Source organism: Hetaerina americana, unplaced genomic scaffold (assembly GCF_022747635.1).
Source record: "Hetaerina americana unplaced genomic scaffold, ioHetAmer1.1.p SCAF_3, whole genome shotgun sequence".
NCBI classification, from domain to species: Eukaryota; Metazoa; Arthropoda; class Insecta; order Odonata; family Calopterygidae; genus Hetaerina; species Hetaerina americana.
Genome location: NW_027286874.1, coordinates 37,513,897 through 37,530,610, shown reverse-complemented (window position 1 = coordinate 37,530,610; position 16,714 = coordinate 37,513,897). Strand labels below are relative to the sequence as shown.

General features: G+C 37.7%; 1 protein-coding gene across 2 annotated transcripts in view; it reads right to left on the bottom strand.

Annotated features, from left to right (window-relative positions):
* LOC139690214 (uncharacterized) overlaps positions 1-16,714 on the bottom strand; it is a 585,696-nt gene that overhangs the window by 538,554 nt on the left and 30,428 nt on the right. For both annotated transcript variants that reach the window (XM_071587514.1, XM_071587513.1), the window contains exon 2: positions 13,514-14,273. In XM_071587514.1, the coding sequence (XP_071443615.1) occupies positions 13,514-13,685 (172 nt within the window). In that variant the 5' untranslated portion in view covers positions 13,686-14,273. The remainder of the gene's footprint in view (positions 1-13,513; positions 14,274-16,714) is intronic.

Below are 16,714 nucleotides of genomic sequence, written 5' to 3'. Positions count from 1 at the left end.
CCGCATTTTGAAAGAGAAAGAAATTTCCTGCGATCTCGGAATGAATCCCGTAGTAGTTAAGTCAAATTATTTAGCGTACGGACACCAGATTCAAGATATAGAACAAGAATACGACAGTTGGGTTGAGGTATCTACAGTGAAATTCACAATTACATTTGAAAAAGGAGTTTTAACGAGGTACCGTGCTTGAGGCAACAGTTACTTTGTAAAAACTTTCCTTTAGGTAAACAACAGTTCATTAAAAAATGAAACCCGAAAGAAGCTTGTTTATTAAAGGAGCGCTATTTTAACCATTTTTGACGAAGAACTAGGCTTAGGTTTATATTTAACAATGCACAATCTGCCGTATACATTTTCCATATATTTGGATCTGCCAAATTAGGCAATCTTTCATTACTTTCATTAGAGATATTTGGATTTGGTTTAGAAAATATTTGAAACTTTTTCAAAGTGTTACATGTGTGGCTTCGGGTAGGATACGTCTAAATCTGGATATAAAATGAATATTTGCAATCAGAAAGGTAAAAATCTTTTCTACTTCCAAATATTCGTTTACGTAGTCACCAAATACAAATACAATCTAAACTATAATTATTCTAGAGAAAATAATTCTGATTTTTCATTTCGGAGCAACCTCGGTGTTTCCAACTCCCGTCATGCTGGTGACATTAGGGCATGTACTCCCTGATTTGAAACGATGAACTATTTAGGAGGGAAAGAGGGCGTGACGCTTGACAACATCACACATTGGGCATTTTGAAATATCAAAAGCTCTTTTTCTAAATATTTCTAAAAATAAAAGGTCTACCTTTCATAATTTATTTACCTTTTCTGTCTCACGATATTTTGTTTGTCGAAGGCCGTTCCAGCTTGCGTCAATTTGAGAAAGAGGTTCTGCCGTTCCCGACGCGTTTCCCATCTGAAGCCGTCTGGTAAAATCTACTGCCTCAAAATCAACTAGCAGATCGATACCTTACATAGACGAATTGAAATGTCACACATTTTGGGTCAACGAGAAAATGCGATTTATTTTCGGCGCGGCGATGCTATGAAAGGAAATCCACAGTTAAACGGTTACCTGTACACAGATTGACAGATCAGAAAGATTTGTTGGATGATTTCCTGGAGTGTTGCGTCCTGCAAATTTTCCTCCTTAAGAAGCCTTTGAGAATATAATTTTTCCGTAATGCGTCAGTTTATTCCTTTAATTTTCTAACCACGTCTTCCCAAATTTAAACAAAATATTATGTGTTTAACATTTGTTGAAAGTAGTAAACAGGTCTGTATGCCGATATTTTCTCACTTATGTGATTACCATCATTAAAAAATTCTATAAGAATTTTTTGACTCATATTTTCATGCACACCACTCTCTTTTCTCGATTTTCTCCTTCTAAATATGAATAAATTTAAACACTTCATATTATGCTGACCTACTAATGCATTTCAATCCTAGAATATTACAAATGATTATTAACTCAGCACAAATTAGTAAATATTGACATAAAATGAACGTCTTTAAGTAAATACATACAGCCTGATTCGAGAGTTTCAATTTTTTCAACAGTCATTCTCCAATTAGCTACCTCAATATGCGCCGAAATTTTACATTTTACACTAACAAAATTTTACCCCAAACTTGAATTTCACCAGCGTTTCTTCTTCTAGTATTTCAATGTGAAAGTGAATATTGAACAGAACCAAAATGCGGTGATGATTAGAAAAGCGACGAAGGGGACTTCACTGTTGCGTCATTCCAAGAGGAACATGCAGGCAAAATGAAGTCTACTTGAATGAGAACTTTCGAGTCGTTTTCTTATGGTTCCACACCACTTTCGATTGAATGTTGTGTCGCAATACGTGCTATCTACTCCATGCATATATAGGATATAAAAATATCCTTAAAATAGTCTACACATTTGCGTATTTAATAATCCATAACCCCACTGTAATATGTAAGCTATCTCTACGAAATGGATGTATCCATCGTTTTTACCCGCCTTTCTTTAAAAATTCAACCGGATGAAAACTGTAAAAATATAAAAAGAAAGGCCCTTTCTGCACCTAACATAGTTTCCCCTATTTAATCATTGATTCAAATTTTACCAAAACTGTAGTCATTAGCAATGTAGAGAACTTCAATACAACTATTATTATATTCATATCGTCTCGGTCATTTGATATCTTGCATTTTTATTTATAAACTCAGCCATTGGTTTACACTATATCCTTTCTTATCAACGTTGCCTACATACTGCCAAACATTAACCTCTCTGATGCCAATTTTCTAAATTCATTTCCTCCGGCGATTTACCTTGCCGATAACTTCTGTATTGCTAAATAATTGGAGGTATCAGCAACACAAGCTCCACTAATGCCCCTTAAATATAAATAATATTTATCAAATGCATTTATTCAAATGTTGAATCGATGACTTTAGAATTCACTTTCGTGATGAGACATCAACGCATTATTTTTGTTTCAGTTCAAGAAGAGGGTCTCTAAGATGTGTGAGAGTTACAGTAAATAATTCATTGAAGATTACACCTTAACGAAAATTGCATTCTGAGTATGTTCACGCATTGAATTTTAATTATTTTCTCAGTATAAAAATAGGTGATTATTTCATGTTTAACCGACCCTAACAACAACGCGATAACTAGAAGTATTATTACATCATTAGCAGTCACATTTACTGGGCTCTATCGAATCACAAAACTTTATTATCGTGGCAGTAAAGGTTACTCTATGGTTATTTTAATTTTTTCAATCAATGGGTAAGGATTTAAAGTTATTTTCTCCAACCTAAACTTCATTTAAAATTTCACACAGCGTTCAGAAAAATCATAATTATTATTTTTAGCTCCAGTGGATCTTTATAGCTGAAAGCATGGCAAATAGTTACCTTCCTCGGAGAGATTTCTAAAAAAACATTATCCTATCATAGCAAGCTAGCAACAAGAAATTCCTCAAAATATAGTAAAACTTGTGAGGTGACGTGAAAACTAACACATATAAAATTGTCGTTCCCTTTAAATTCTTCTGTTCAACAAGGCGCTTCAAAATGAGTTGGAGAGCATCGTGTATTCCAGGATAGTTCTCGTATTGATAGTTAAGGGGCTGAGTGCTAGAAAGTGGTGGAAGAATTTCCTCTAAAAAAAGCCGAAACACAAACTCCATACTGTCTGTCTCCTTGGAAAGTCCTTATGCTACAACTCTCCCTCTCATAGTACCGTATTTACTAAACTCTTTATCACACATCATCGTCATCGTCACTTCTAAACGTTCATTTCAAAAGGAAGAGCGTCAGCATTTAAGTATTCTTATCACAAACACGCTCATATGCCGCTCACAAATAAGAACCATCTGTTCAAAATTACATGGGACAAAAATTGGGATGCCACCTCAAATACGTTCCATTAAGTTTTTCCGCTATCCTTTTCGGGAACACGGAATGTCGGCCTGAACGAGTGTGGGCAATCGTTGTCAGGGTGCAACGTTTGTTGAATAATTTACCGATATGTGACCGGAGAATAACATTCGATTGCGGCCATGAAGCGGTGGCGGAAGAGATGCCGTTTGGTGGAAGGCAACGGACATGGGCCGCGGTATGAATAATGAAAATCCCATCCAAACACGAGATAAATAAATCCAAAGCATTGGCTCCGTGGCGGGGGAAAAGTATTCTCGACTACAACCCAGTGCATTCCACGCTCATGGACAATCACGAAGGGTGTTTGTAAATCGTTGTAGATTGTTTACTTAGACGGGACACTCGGGAAAAGACATCAATTATTTATTCCGCCGTCAATTTTGGGTGAAAAATCTTCCAAAAGATGTGCTTATACAGTGTTGAAATATGATAATTAGCCTTATCATGCATACTTTGATATAAATGAAAGAGACTGAAATTCCTAGTAGTCATATCGAATTTTAGTTTATCACGGCGCACTTATCGATTAACAGCGTTCCTTGACGTAGATGTCATTCATCCTTAAGGGATGGAAATGAGCTTCTAAGAAGTAATCCGTAAAAAGACCATACATATTTATTATTCCTTCAAAATTAGTAATGAGTTCAAAGTGCAATCACAAGGTAGGGATCTTTCTAGAGTGATGCAGGTAACACACACACCAGGGTTACGAAAGTACAAAAAATTTAGATTTATATTTTCCCCCTTAATATTGCTCCCCTTTTACCACTGCACCCAAAACCACAAACATACTATTTCTTTGAAGAAACCTTTATTTCCCCACTAACCTTTATACTCACTCTTCTTCCAGACCCGTGGATTCCACCCTTTTCTTCTCCGTCACCCCAGCTCCTTTCTTCCATCCCTTTTCCTAAACCTAACACCTACCCTCCCCCTTTTAGGCTCCCATTTTTGCGTTCCTTTTCCTTGGGCCCTCTTCTCGCATTATCCACCCGACTTGATCCCGTCAAATAATCAATAAGAACCGGCCGTGCGGGGCGGTATTATTATTCATTGGGGTCGCTGTTCCTGGGCGGTCCCGTCATCGCCAGAAGACCGGCAGAGCCGCTGCCGCCTCCCTCCGCCCCCCACTCTCTCTCTCTCTCTCCATCCAAACCCAGCCACTGCGCCGTCCCCGTCTCCTCCACTCCTCACATCACACACCCCAAAGCATCATCGCACCCCCATCCCCCCGATACCCCCACTCTGTTCCCATCCACACTCGCCTCACAACTCTCTCGATCCACCCACCCGTCCGCCCATCCGTCCGCCCCCGTGCTCGCGCCCCCGCCCCTTACCCACTCCCACCTCACCATCCCACTCAAAAAAACTCACGGCACCCCCGTGCGAGATCCCGCACTCAGCCCCTCCTCCCCACCCCCGCTTCACATCATCCCACCCATTCGTCCCTTTCGATCACCAAGAGGCTTCCTTCCCTCTCTCACCCTCCTCGCGAACCCTTCCGAATCTCTCCACACCCGAAAACTCCTCCCCGTGATCCCCCCTTCCTCCATCCTTTGCCCACAAACCCCTCTCTACCACCACCTCTCCTCCTTCCCCCCCTTCCCCGTTCCCCGATTGAACCACCTCGCCCCATCCCTCGGAGCGTACACTATTCTGTAGGGCGACTTTCCCTCGTTTTTTTCCTCATTGCACTACATCATTCATTCAGTGCCTCCCCGACACGCCCCCTCCTCGCCGGTTTCAATATCCGCGCCCACCCCAGCCACCATCGTGCCCCGCCCTCCCATCTCCACCTCCACTCGCCACCTCTCACCTTCTCGCCTCGCACGGCCAAACTCCTGATCCCCTTTCCCTCCCGTCCCTCAATATCCTGCCCCTACCATCCACACAAACCCCCCCAAAAGCATTCACCGTCCCAACCCCTTCCCTTCTCCTCCCTCTCCACATTTCCCACTCTCCCATCACGCCTCCTCTTCGCCTCCCCCCTCCTCCCTTTCCATCCGCATCTCTTTCATCCTTTCGTTCCCCTCCTTCGGCTTCCCTCCCGAATGCATTCTATCTCGACTCCACACATGCCATCTCTCCCTTTCCCCAGTACTCTTTATTCCTTTTATATTTCAACAAAACCCCGTTTACCACCGTACCTTCTATGCCATCGTGCCCTGACTCCCGTGCTTTTTTTATCCGCTCCTCCCCCGTTCCCACCCTCGAGTCTTCTAATCCGAAGGGAAAACAAAAACCGAAACAAAACCGTGATCGACTGCGTAGCCACGCGTTGCGCGTGGTTTTTGTTCCCCGCGAGTTATCCGCTCCGAGGCTGAGCCGCTATTTACGATAATTCACTCTTCTCTTATTAAAAGCACACTCGTTTATTCGAGTTAATGTCGATTATATTCAAAGGTGACCTAAATCGACAATGTTTGTTTTGTTCTCATAGACATAATAAACTTATGGTATTCAAATGAGACTTTGCACTAGATCAATGGTGTTTCAAAGCAATTATTATGTTTGTTCATTGATTAGGGTTGCAGTCTATGGTGGTAAGGATTCCTATGAAATTTGTACAGTGGCAATATGATTTTCAACTACTTTCTTACTGTCGTTTAACATTCTATAGCAATTTTAGATATAGATAATTCTCTTTATATATCTTTTTTATCTAGTATCTAGTCTTCAATCTGTTTTTTGGTATTAATAACTTATCTGCCTGTACTGGACTTTAAATTATAATGTTATATAAAGGAATTATGAGCGATTAGGTTACATGAAACAATTCTTTTTTGTTCTTCTCCTCATGGCTATAGGGCGTGGTAGCAAAATGCTGGGCTCATGATGGGAGTGTCTGGGTTCGATTACAAGGCAACCTCAATTGAACCCAACCTGCGTGATTTTTTGGGGAACCAGATCTTGAAAAAAACACAAACGGCATTGGAAAAGCAATTGGTACCCACTGATAATGTGTTAATTTCACATTCCATTCGGCCTTAACTAAACCGAATGGAATGTGAAATTAACTCAGTACTCGGAATGAAATTACAGGTAATCGGTATTCAATGATAATGTGTTAATTTCACACCGCATTTGCCTTAGAACAGGCTGAGCTCAACTCTAGCTATGAGTGGATTAGGTTTGTTTACAAACCATGCAGCATGGACTCTTTTAATCTCTAAATTTTTCTATCATTACATCAATATTTTCCTTGGTGTAGTGAGTATAATTGCAATCACACGTGCTAACTCGCTTTGGATCATTCTCTTGATGAGAAACCATAGTTTAGCCTTTAAAAACAACGGTTTAAATAAATCGGAGAAAAATTTAGTAATTACCAAATATTATACTTGGAAACTCAATATGCATGCTTAGAAATTAATGCAGTAAGTAATTCCAAACTTTTAATGTTAAAGATTTCAATGTTTTCAAATTTCAATTTGAAAATATTACAGTGAAACCTTGATAAATGAAATGAACACAAGAAGATACATTTTGGTTGATGCTTTAACACATATACATATGAGTAAAAGTTACCACAAAGAATCGCCAATTTCAATTTGTTGATTCACCGAATCGGACATTTTGCCACAACATGCGACGCCAAGTTTCCATCCATTCTCACACGCAATGGTGGAAGAGCTTTCCTATCGAATCCTTCCGCGCATTTCTTATTCTTTTCCCGATTTCTCATTTCGCGCCCTTTCCCTCCCTCCTCCCACTCCGTCATTTCCTCGGATCACCCCCTAATCCCCGCTCCCCGTTTCGCACTCCGACCTCTCCATTCGCATCCGCGGGTGATTCCGGCCCACGCTTATTTCGACTCGTCTCTCTCTCATTCTCCCTTATTGCTTCCCATTCATCACTTTCATCCACTTCCTCACCTCTCCTCCCCTCACGGTCCATTTCTCTCGCTATCTCACATATCGCCGGTGCCTACGCCTCACTCCACTGGAACACATCTCACCCTTCAATTTCCTTCATTTTTCTCTCAATTCTCTCTCTCTCTCTCTCTCTCACCAACTCTCTGTCCTCCTTCGCCACGCGCAGTTTTCAACTCCTCTACATCCACAAAATCTGCCGCTTACAAAGCAGAAAGTGTTACGTTTAAGCCACCAGCTGTTCACTTGATTTTTCCCTTCAGTTCCCAATGTCCTAGCGGCTGGGTCGGATTTGACTTTATAGAAGGAAACCCGAAATTAAAACCATGCCTCTTTTTTTTCTCCATGATGAAGGTGAAATTTGTGATGAATGAAAGGAGACTTATTTCCATGAGCAAAATGAATCGGACGAAATCAATCCATTGGGAAAACAAATGAATGTATGGATTGAGGTGATCAATATCCTGAATTCGGAGAAGTCCATATGCAGCGGTATCCTGAGGCGGAATGACATGATTTTGGGATTCATAAAAGTGACTCAAAGCCAGTCACATTCGGTAAGTTGATGATGATAGTGATCTCGTTTACATTTTCCCAAATGCTTAGTGCAGCTATTATTTTAAGTTTCATTCTTCCAGAGTGGGATCAAAAATTCTATATATATATATATATATATATATATATATATATCTTTTCAATTCAAAAACAATAGTTTTTCAGAAACTTTTTTTATAAGTTATAGTTTCCGCCTTAGTCAATACGAACAAAATTCTTCTGCAGATATAATCTAAATGAAGCAAACCGAATGGGACAAAAAACTTCAACGCTTTTGCAGTTTTCCAAATTGTGAAACAAATTCTCATTTTTACGAGTTTTGAAAAAATTTAAAATTATCCGATAACAGTAAAAATAATAATATAGTATGCATTGTGAATTGTATGTCTTTTGAAACTTTAGTGTCCTGCATAAGCAATCGATTTTGTGACAAGATATTCTATTTGAATCAGTTGAATGAAATTGAACTGTCATAAGTACGGATGGATATATTTATAATTTCACTTAATATAATCATCATAAAACATTGCAACAATTATTATATATTACGTTCAGTCCTTTTCTACGTAATTTTAGTTAGCTGTGTCGACGATTTTGACATTTATATCATTGATACCGACACACGCCGATCCACCACGATAGAATGTCACGTGGGATGGAAATTTTCCATAAATAATTATTTAAACGGATAAAATATTATTCTTAGGATGACTACCTATTAGATAGAATAAAAAACGCCGAAACATCCGTCAACTTTTCCGTGGATATAAACTTCATATTATACTTTGAAGTGACCACAAGGTGTAGCCTTAGAAATATTAATGATAAGATAATAAAGAGATGTTGTTACGACAATAATACGACCTTTGAAGCCAATCATTAGTTAAATTTCTCGGAATGCATGGGCAGAGATACATGGATTTTCCCACAATGGTCTATCTGCATTAATTTGATAAAATATTTAAAACAATAAAATAGATAGAGATTAAGAAGTAAAAATTCTATATCATGCTAATGTTACACTTTATATTCATATTTAAAAGGATAAAAAATATTTACCCATGAACTTGCCGCAATGAAATAATTGAGGAAATATGACGGAAAAACAACATTTTTTATGCAACAAGCCGATACACGATTTAGGCATCATACATGCTATGTATAAACATTTATAACCTAGATATACTCGCAGGTTTTTTTTTATTTATAACTTAAGTTCTTCCAATTCAAATGCAATCGGACGGCTAAGTTGTAAAAAAACAGTGTAAGTCAAAAATGTTAACATTTTTTTAAAATTTTATTTTGGATCTTTTTCTGATTACAATTCAATGGATAACCGCAAAAAAAATATTAAATATGCTTATGATACATCTGAATTTCAATTACAACACGAGATTTCCCACCGAGTTTAAAGCCAATTCCATTTTATAAAGGTTAATTTTATTTTTTGACAGATTACCCATTTCCTCAATTAAGGCCCTCTCACACGTAAAAACACGCAAGGGACATTTTATCTCTCCAATTTTATAGATAATGGGGTGCAATAAAAAATAATTTATATCTTTGCATGCAGTAATTTTTCCAAGGACGCTAATAGACATTGCTGAGGACTTGGCGTTTTTGACTAGTCACAACAATTTGCGTCAACTTTCATACTACCATGCAAAGAGATTTCAATCACACTAATTCAGAGCGTATAGATATGATACCGAAGTGTATTTTGGATTCCTCTTTTGGAATTCCCGCTCGATCTCATTTTAAAAGTTATAAACTTCAGCTATATGCTTTCCACGACAGTGTCATTTTACTGAAAAATGCAAACAGGTTAGACGATTAATTTCTCCTCTTTAATTCTCTATTTTTTTGATGAATCGATAGAACCTTTCCTTTTGATCCATGCACAAATTATGTTTCACGATTTTCCGGTGCGTTTGTCTTCCTATTTCAGCTTCATCACTTCGTAACGAAGTTTTTTTTATTGCCTTAACCGAAAAATTCTGATATTTATTGCTTTAGGCGATCAACGCGGTTGAATGTTTAAAATGAGAAACACTTTTCCATGAAAGTCATTCAACCGACACTGAGTGATAAAACAATTTTAAAACGTTTAATAAAAGATAAACGTGTTTGCACAGTCCCATCTTCCCACGGAAGGATCAGGCCCGTTTCAATTAAAGCGACCGCTAGCCGAATTTACCGCTTGGCGTTGCCCTCAGCCGATCCCGCTACTGTGGAGAGAGAGAGCCGTCACTCAGATATTAGCACTTTCATACAGAAAGCAAAATGCCCGGCGAGTCAGGCATGGGCCACTGTCGCACCAATCCTTACAAATCACTTTGTTTCCTTCTCCCATAAAAAATACTCATTCTCCATTAATCTCCTTTTTTCCACGCACGTCAACTCTTGAAACGCTTTCACGGTGGCTAGTTTTTTTCTCCAGTAGATAATTCTGCCACGGATCCCTAATAACTCCATGAAATTGTACCGATTAGATCGTCATATCAAAATAGTAATCTTTTCGGTTGAATGAAGTTAATTTATGGCTCAGTATATGAATGTAGTTTTCATACTATTTAACTCTAAGATATTTACCAACGAAACTTTACACAGACTTGCAAGAGAGAATGTAACCTTGTTGATCCAGCTCACATATTTATTGACAATTAATAAGTGATGACATTCATTTCATAAAAAAATTTCAAAGTATTAAATACATTTGTTATATATTTTTCGATAAACGCAGGACTAGAGAACGAGTTATTGCAATATGCTGTTGGATTTAAGGATACTGGGTGTCATGTTAGCAAGGGTATAACTACATATTTAAAAAAAAAGGTTCAATGAAAACCTATTTAAACCTGATAGACTACTAATAATAATTTAAAGTGTTTCCACGTTAATAGGAACTGAGTACTTTAGGATATTGAAAAAACGCGTAAAAACTTCCGTGTTTCAACCATAGATACGAGGTGCGGCAACCCTAACTTCCTTTTTTAAAAGGGTTTTGCTTAATAAAAAAGGAAGTTTTAATTCCGTACCCTGTATACAAGTATATATGAATGAACAACTCAGGAAGATGTCATGGAAGAACGTTCTTCAAATGTTAAACAGACTCGGTTCCATGCTATCAACAGCTTCAAGTAATGAAACGTTAATGACATATATTTTTAATAACCTCGCATGATTCCGAAGAATAGAATCGGTAGGGTAAAAGCAATAATAAACACATCAACAAAACGAATCACTTCTACTCTATATACTATCTAAATATTATCAGAGTAAACCAGGTGGAAGGCTTTGAGCCCTAAACCTTCCTAAACAAGTCACGTTCAAAATGATCCTATGCATATGTTAGCTTTCCAACCTGGACAATAGTTGAGACCTTTCAATTTTTTGGTGGTGTGAATTATGTTTTAAATGAATATGTAGTTCTATAAGATTAAAAAGCATTCACTTGTAGTGACACTTGTGCAAAATTGAAAATATTACCTAACTGAATTCAATAAAATTGCAGTAGAATTGGGTTCAAAACTCACCTCACTAGCCAATAATAATACTTTTTATTTCGTTAAACCAACCGAACACTTTTTAAGGAAAATGTATCTTTCATTAAAGCCCAGTGTGAACGAATTCCCTTTCCTTGAGAGTTGGGTCCTTAAATTGAACGAATAGTTTTTGGCACGGACCTCAGACGGGTGCTATTAGCGAGGATAAAATCCTTTCAGGAGTAAATCGCAGAGGGCTGCCGATTTCCTCAGCGAATTTGAAATAAAGAAATATCGATTTCCGCCTCCAACCTCCTTGTCCCAACTTTTGTTCTTGCCCTCTGAAAGATTTCCTCTTCAATATTCATTTAAAGCGTTTAACTCTGAGTATAGAAACTCAATCAGACGGTATAACTCCGTTTCTTATAGAGCCCCTACATAAGTCAATTTAAGGATTATTAATAATTATTTCTGTTATAATTTATTGTCCTACGTCCATAGTTTTTCTTTAAGTTTCCTTATTAGTGCTAGAATATATTGGGTATCTTTATAATAAATATTGTGGAATCGAAAACTCTAAGTGTTCGCAAAATATTTTAACACCAGATATGATTAAATGAATCTATAGTGAGAACAAATCAATTAGACAGCATATTTTATTCATCAATAACTACGTATTACTTAATGAATATAAATATTTTACAATGTTTACATATTCATGCCATCGGAATAATCAGTAGCTTCTGGAGATTTGATTAATTTAATTTTATAACTAGGAACACTCAAGATGTATATTCTATTTCCTATTAGTTAATGGAAGTGAACAAAAATCTTCCCACCGTTTTTTTTTTTGACTTGGAGACTCCGATAAATTTAATGCAAATTATCCCTTTTATAAAAACAATCTAAAATATAAAAGATGCATAAAACGGATACCTTTTCACAATTTTATGCTCGAAAAATAGATAAAATTCACGGTTAAACGCATGAGAGAGAATAGATTTAAAAAAAATAACCTCACTCATTCCTTGAACGGAAATTTAACTAATTCAGTGAGTCCAAATGCGCTTGCAGGCTACCTTCATGCCGACCGCGATTCTATTCCACAGTTTCCTTCAAATAGAGAGTACATTTTAGGGTACGCAATCGTTTTAGTTAGATAATCCAATGATCACTGGGTAATATAAAAGGGTTATAAAATAAAATTGGATACCTCTTCTTCACTCTCCCGAGCAAATCTGCACTATTATAGAGCGATGCCATACGTGCAGGTGGCATAAACTGAGCAAAGTGCCCTGTCCAAGTTAGAATCTTAAGGGACTAACTTTGATTACCCAATTTATACTCAGTAAATTTCTAAGGTGTCTGCATGTACTTCATATAAATTTCAGTTTATTAAATAACTTATTTTTTGTATTATTCTCTAAAATTTCAGATACCACTCTTCTTTTCATTCTAAAAGATACTTAATAACATATTTATGATGGTGAAATTAAAAATTGGTATCATTTATATCGCTATATTTGATCTGATTTCGATAAAACCAATCAGCCAACCTTTAAGTGAATTATAATAAACATTATGTTCCCTATTTATAAATATGCAATACAATATAAATTATAATATATAATATCATATATATGTCGGATAGGAGTGAAATCATGGTTTACGCTCTGATTACATTTTAAATTGTGGGTGGAAAAACTGCATTCTCTCGATACACTTTTAGCTGCATCGAGAAAATCACTTGTTCGAAAATTACGATCGGCACCATTTAGTCCAACTTTACAGAAATGGTCCAATATTCACATTCACGATTGATTCCACCTAAAATAAATTACCTGCACATTTTTAAATCAGGAAATGCATTACGAGCATAATTTTCAAATGATATCACGCAACGTAACGGATAACTACAGGGAAGAAAAATGACCACTTCAATAGCCACGCTACGCCGCCGATGTCGGGCTAAAAGCACTTCGGCCAGGTATAAGTTCGAAAGGATGCCTTCTTCCCATTACCGAGATGGCATCTCTCCCGTTCACTCAGGTTCGGAGAGTAGGATGCCTCACCGCGAGTTATTCCGCAAAGATTTGAGTGGTAGATACGGCGGGGAAAAGGGTAAGGGGAGGGGTAGCGGAGGATGGTCTCGAATTGCGGCTCACTTACCGTTTAGAAGGAAGAGGATGATCGCGGCTGCCGACGCTAGCGACCTCAGCCCCCTCCGCCACGCCGACGCTCGACTCCGCCGCAACGGCGCTCCTACACCCGCCCGCTCCCCGGCGACGGAGCCATCCCCATCCGCGCAACAATTCCTGGCGCCGGAAGACGAAGCCATCATATCGTCGTCCTACGACGCCCTGCTCCTCGGCGACCGAATTGCTCTCGGCCAGGGACAATCAGGGAATGTCGTGAGAACTATTCGTGAGGCGACGGGAGAAAAATGTGAAGCGACCGCCTCCTCTCCTCTGCTGGGAGAACAGCTTTTTTCCCTTCCTGAACCGGAAGCAAGTCAAGGAGCCAGGGAAAAGGATCTAGAAGTCTCTTATCCTTTATCTTCACCGGCACACAGGGAGGAATATAAAGTTGAGGGCACTTTTTACTCCCACACCCATAGAATTGAATGACATGGACGATTTTTGAGTTTCACCCAATCCTCTACAGACTCACTGCCTCGTTGTGCCGTTGGACCGTCGAGGTGAGCGGAGTCGGTTGACTTGGTTGAGGGATACGATACTAACACTGGAGGGTGGACCTCGTGGTCTCGTCCGTCCGCGTCCAGGAAGATAACGACCAGGGTGAGGGATCATTTACGAGGTTCTGCAAGAGGAGTCTTGACTTCAGGATGGTCTCTGGGAAGCAGAATGTGCAGCAGCCCACCCGTTGTGCTTGGGTGCCGTTTCTATCTCACAGAAGTAAATGAGATCACCTGGAAAGCACGAAAAGAACTCCGTTAATTATTCTACAGAAATTTTACAACGCAAAATCATACACAAAAACGCACATAGGATTAATTGTGTTTCCACCCAAAATTTAACGATATTTTTAGAAACTTTAAGGAAGGGAATTGGAAAGATTTCCCTTTAATGAAGTTCGCGTTATTCTAATGAAGATTAGACAGATTCGTAGAGGTAGGTAAATTTCCGTTGCGCCATTATAACCGATCCGTTCCTGAAAACGGGGTAAAGGCAGGAGCGGCTATTACTGCGTTCTTCTATCATCTGCATCTAAATAATACCCGGCAGGCTAACGGTATCGTGTGTAGGAGGGAGTATGTACATACACGACATGGAAGGTATTGGAAGAGATAAGATCACGTTCTGTACATGTGAGGTTGATGGTTGCAAAATTTCGGCCTTATTACGCCATGAAAATAATTTCTTGTCTACTTGCAAACAAAGACAAATAATTGATTATAATCGTTTAATCGTTGGTAATAGCTTATTTGCGCTTTAGTTTTGGTAGAGTGTAACACCAGACTCTAAGTTTAGATTACTCCTGACATCTCTGTAGCCCGGTTTCTTTCATATTTACTGGCATTGCGCTATACTCAAAGCCTCACGATATTCCTCCTTCTTTGTCTCTGGTTTTTCCTCTGTGAATGTGGCGTAAATATGAAGTGATGTCACCTCCGAGAGGTATACTAATAAACTGGTTTATTTTGACTGCTCCGAATACCTTGTTTGAACTCAATTTTTTCAATGCCAAGGTCACTTATCATTGCTATTTATAGACTCCAGTCTTCTTCGTTCACCGTGCTCATATCATTTGTCAACTTACCTTTCAGGGACAAAACCTTTTTTTACTTGTCTTTCATTTACTTCTTCAAACTGTTGAATCTGTTGCAAAATATTTCCTCTTTCGTTTAAGGTTGTCGTAAATTTTGATGCTTAAACAGAAAGTCGATAATTTCGAAAAATATCGGAAAAATGTCAAAAGAGTTATCAAGCTAAATTTCCTGTGGCTCAAATAGCTAGTATTTTAAAACTGATTTACCACGTTAAAAACCACAATTCGCCCAATAAAAACATGCATACGCTCACAAAATCCATAGAATGGGCCAGAAGGAGATTTGAAAGCTATTAAAAGTTTAATTCCGTTGAAATATTGGAGTCTATATTTTTTGTCAATGTATGCATCATACATAATACATACATGAATGCATGAGGAAATATACTAGGCAAATTAATATTGTTTTCCCGAAAAGTACAATGCAGTTTAATTTCCGATCAATTATAATGGAAGCAATGCAAAAGTTCTGTGTTCACACTTATACATTGTTGTAAGGGAAATAGAAAAAATTTTGTTGAAATGAACTTCCACCTTAGTAATTATTCATTTCTGTATAACAGTAACTGTATAAGTAAATTTGCATATAATATTTAGAATGAAGTATACATTAATATTCCTTGTTCCCTTTTCATTCTCTATGCATAAGATAAACACATCTGCATGTAAATAGTAGATAAAGACAAAAGAAAACAAAATGACCTTTTATTCCATTCATTAAGCATCAACCACGATATTTTTTTGGATACATAAAAGTTTCAGGTAAAGTTTTGAACTAAGCATGCTTCACTAGAAAAAGGGTGGGGTGGGTATACTTTTCAATATGAATGTAACAGAAACAAATTTGATGCCTAAAACCCATCGATCAACATACTTATGATATATTATAAAATTAATTATAAAATAAATATTGAGCCCCTTCAGAAGCTTTTTTAGTTCGTGAAAAAATAAACCATCAAAATAATGAAAATATATTCATATACAAGAATGATTTCCAAAATATAAAGTCGTATGCAAAAGGGAACTTCAAATAATTCATTTCCGTAGCTCATAATAGGCAACTTAGAATGTTGGAAATCTATAATTATAGAGAAGGAAAAGGCTGAAGCCGAATTAATCTTTTAGAAATAAATATTTCGCTAATAAAAATTATTACGTGGCGCTACTATAAATTTCAGAATTCTGATTTTGATAAGAGAGTTTTATGGTTCCTTTCTCTGGTACATTAATGATTTATCTGTTATAACCACGAATCTGTGGCCAAAAAATATTTATATTGATTGGAAATAAGTTTATGAGACTGAGTAACAAATGGCTGAAAGTTGATTTCATCAGATTATATTCCACATAGGCAAAGAGTGTTGTAGCGTGGCGCCCGAGATTAATCTCCCACTATACATGCAACGGTCCTGTTGCGCGAATATTTTTGTACGCAACACATTTTTGTACGCGGTCTTAGACTACTTCGTCAGGAGATTATTGCCTAAGATTAAATAAATTCCTCTATTTAGATGACGGAAACGAGTCACGCTTTAACATATGGTTATGTTTTTTATGCGATAAATGCTGTAGGCACTGTAA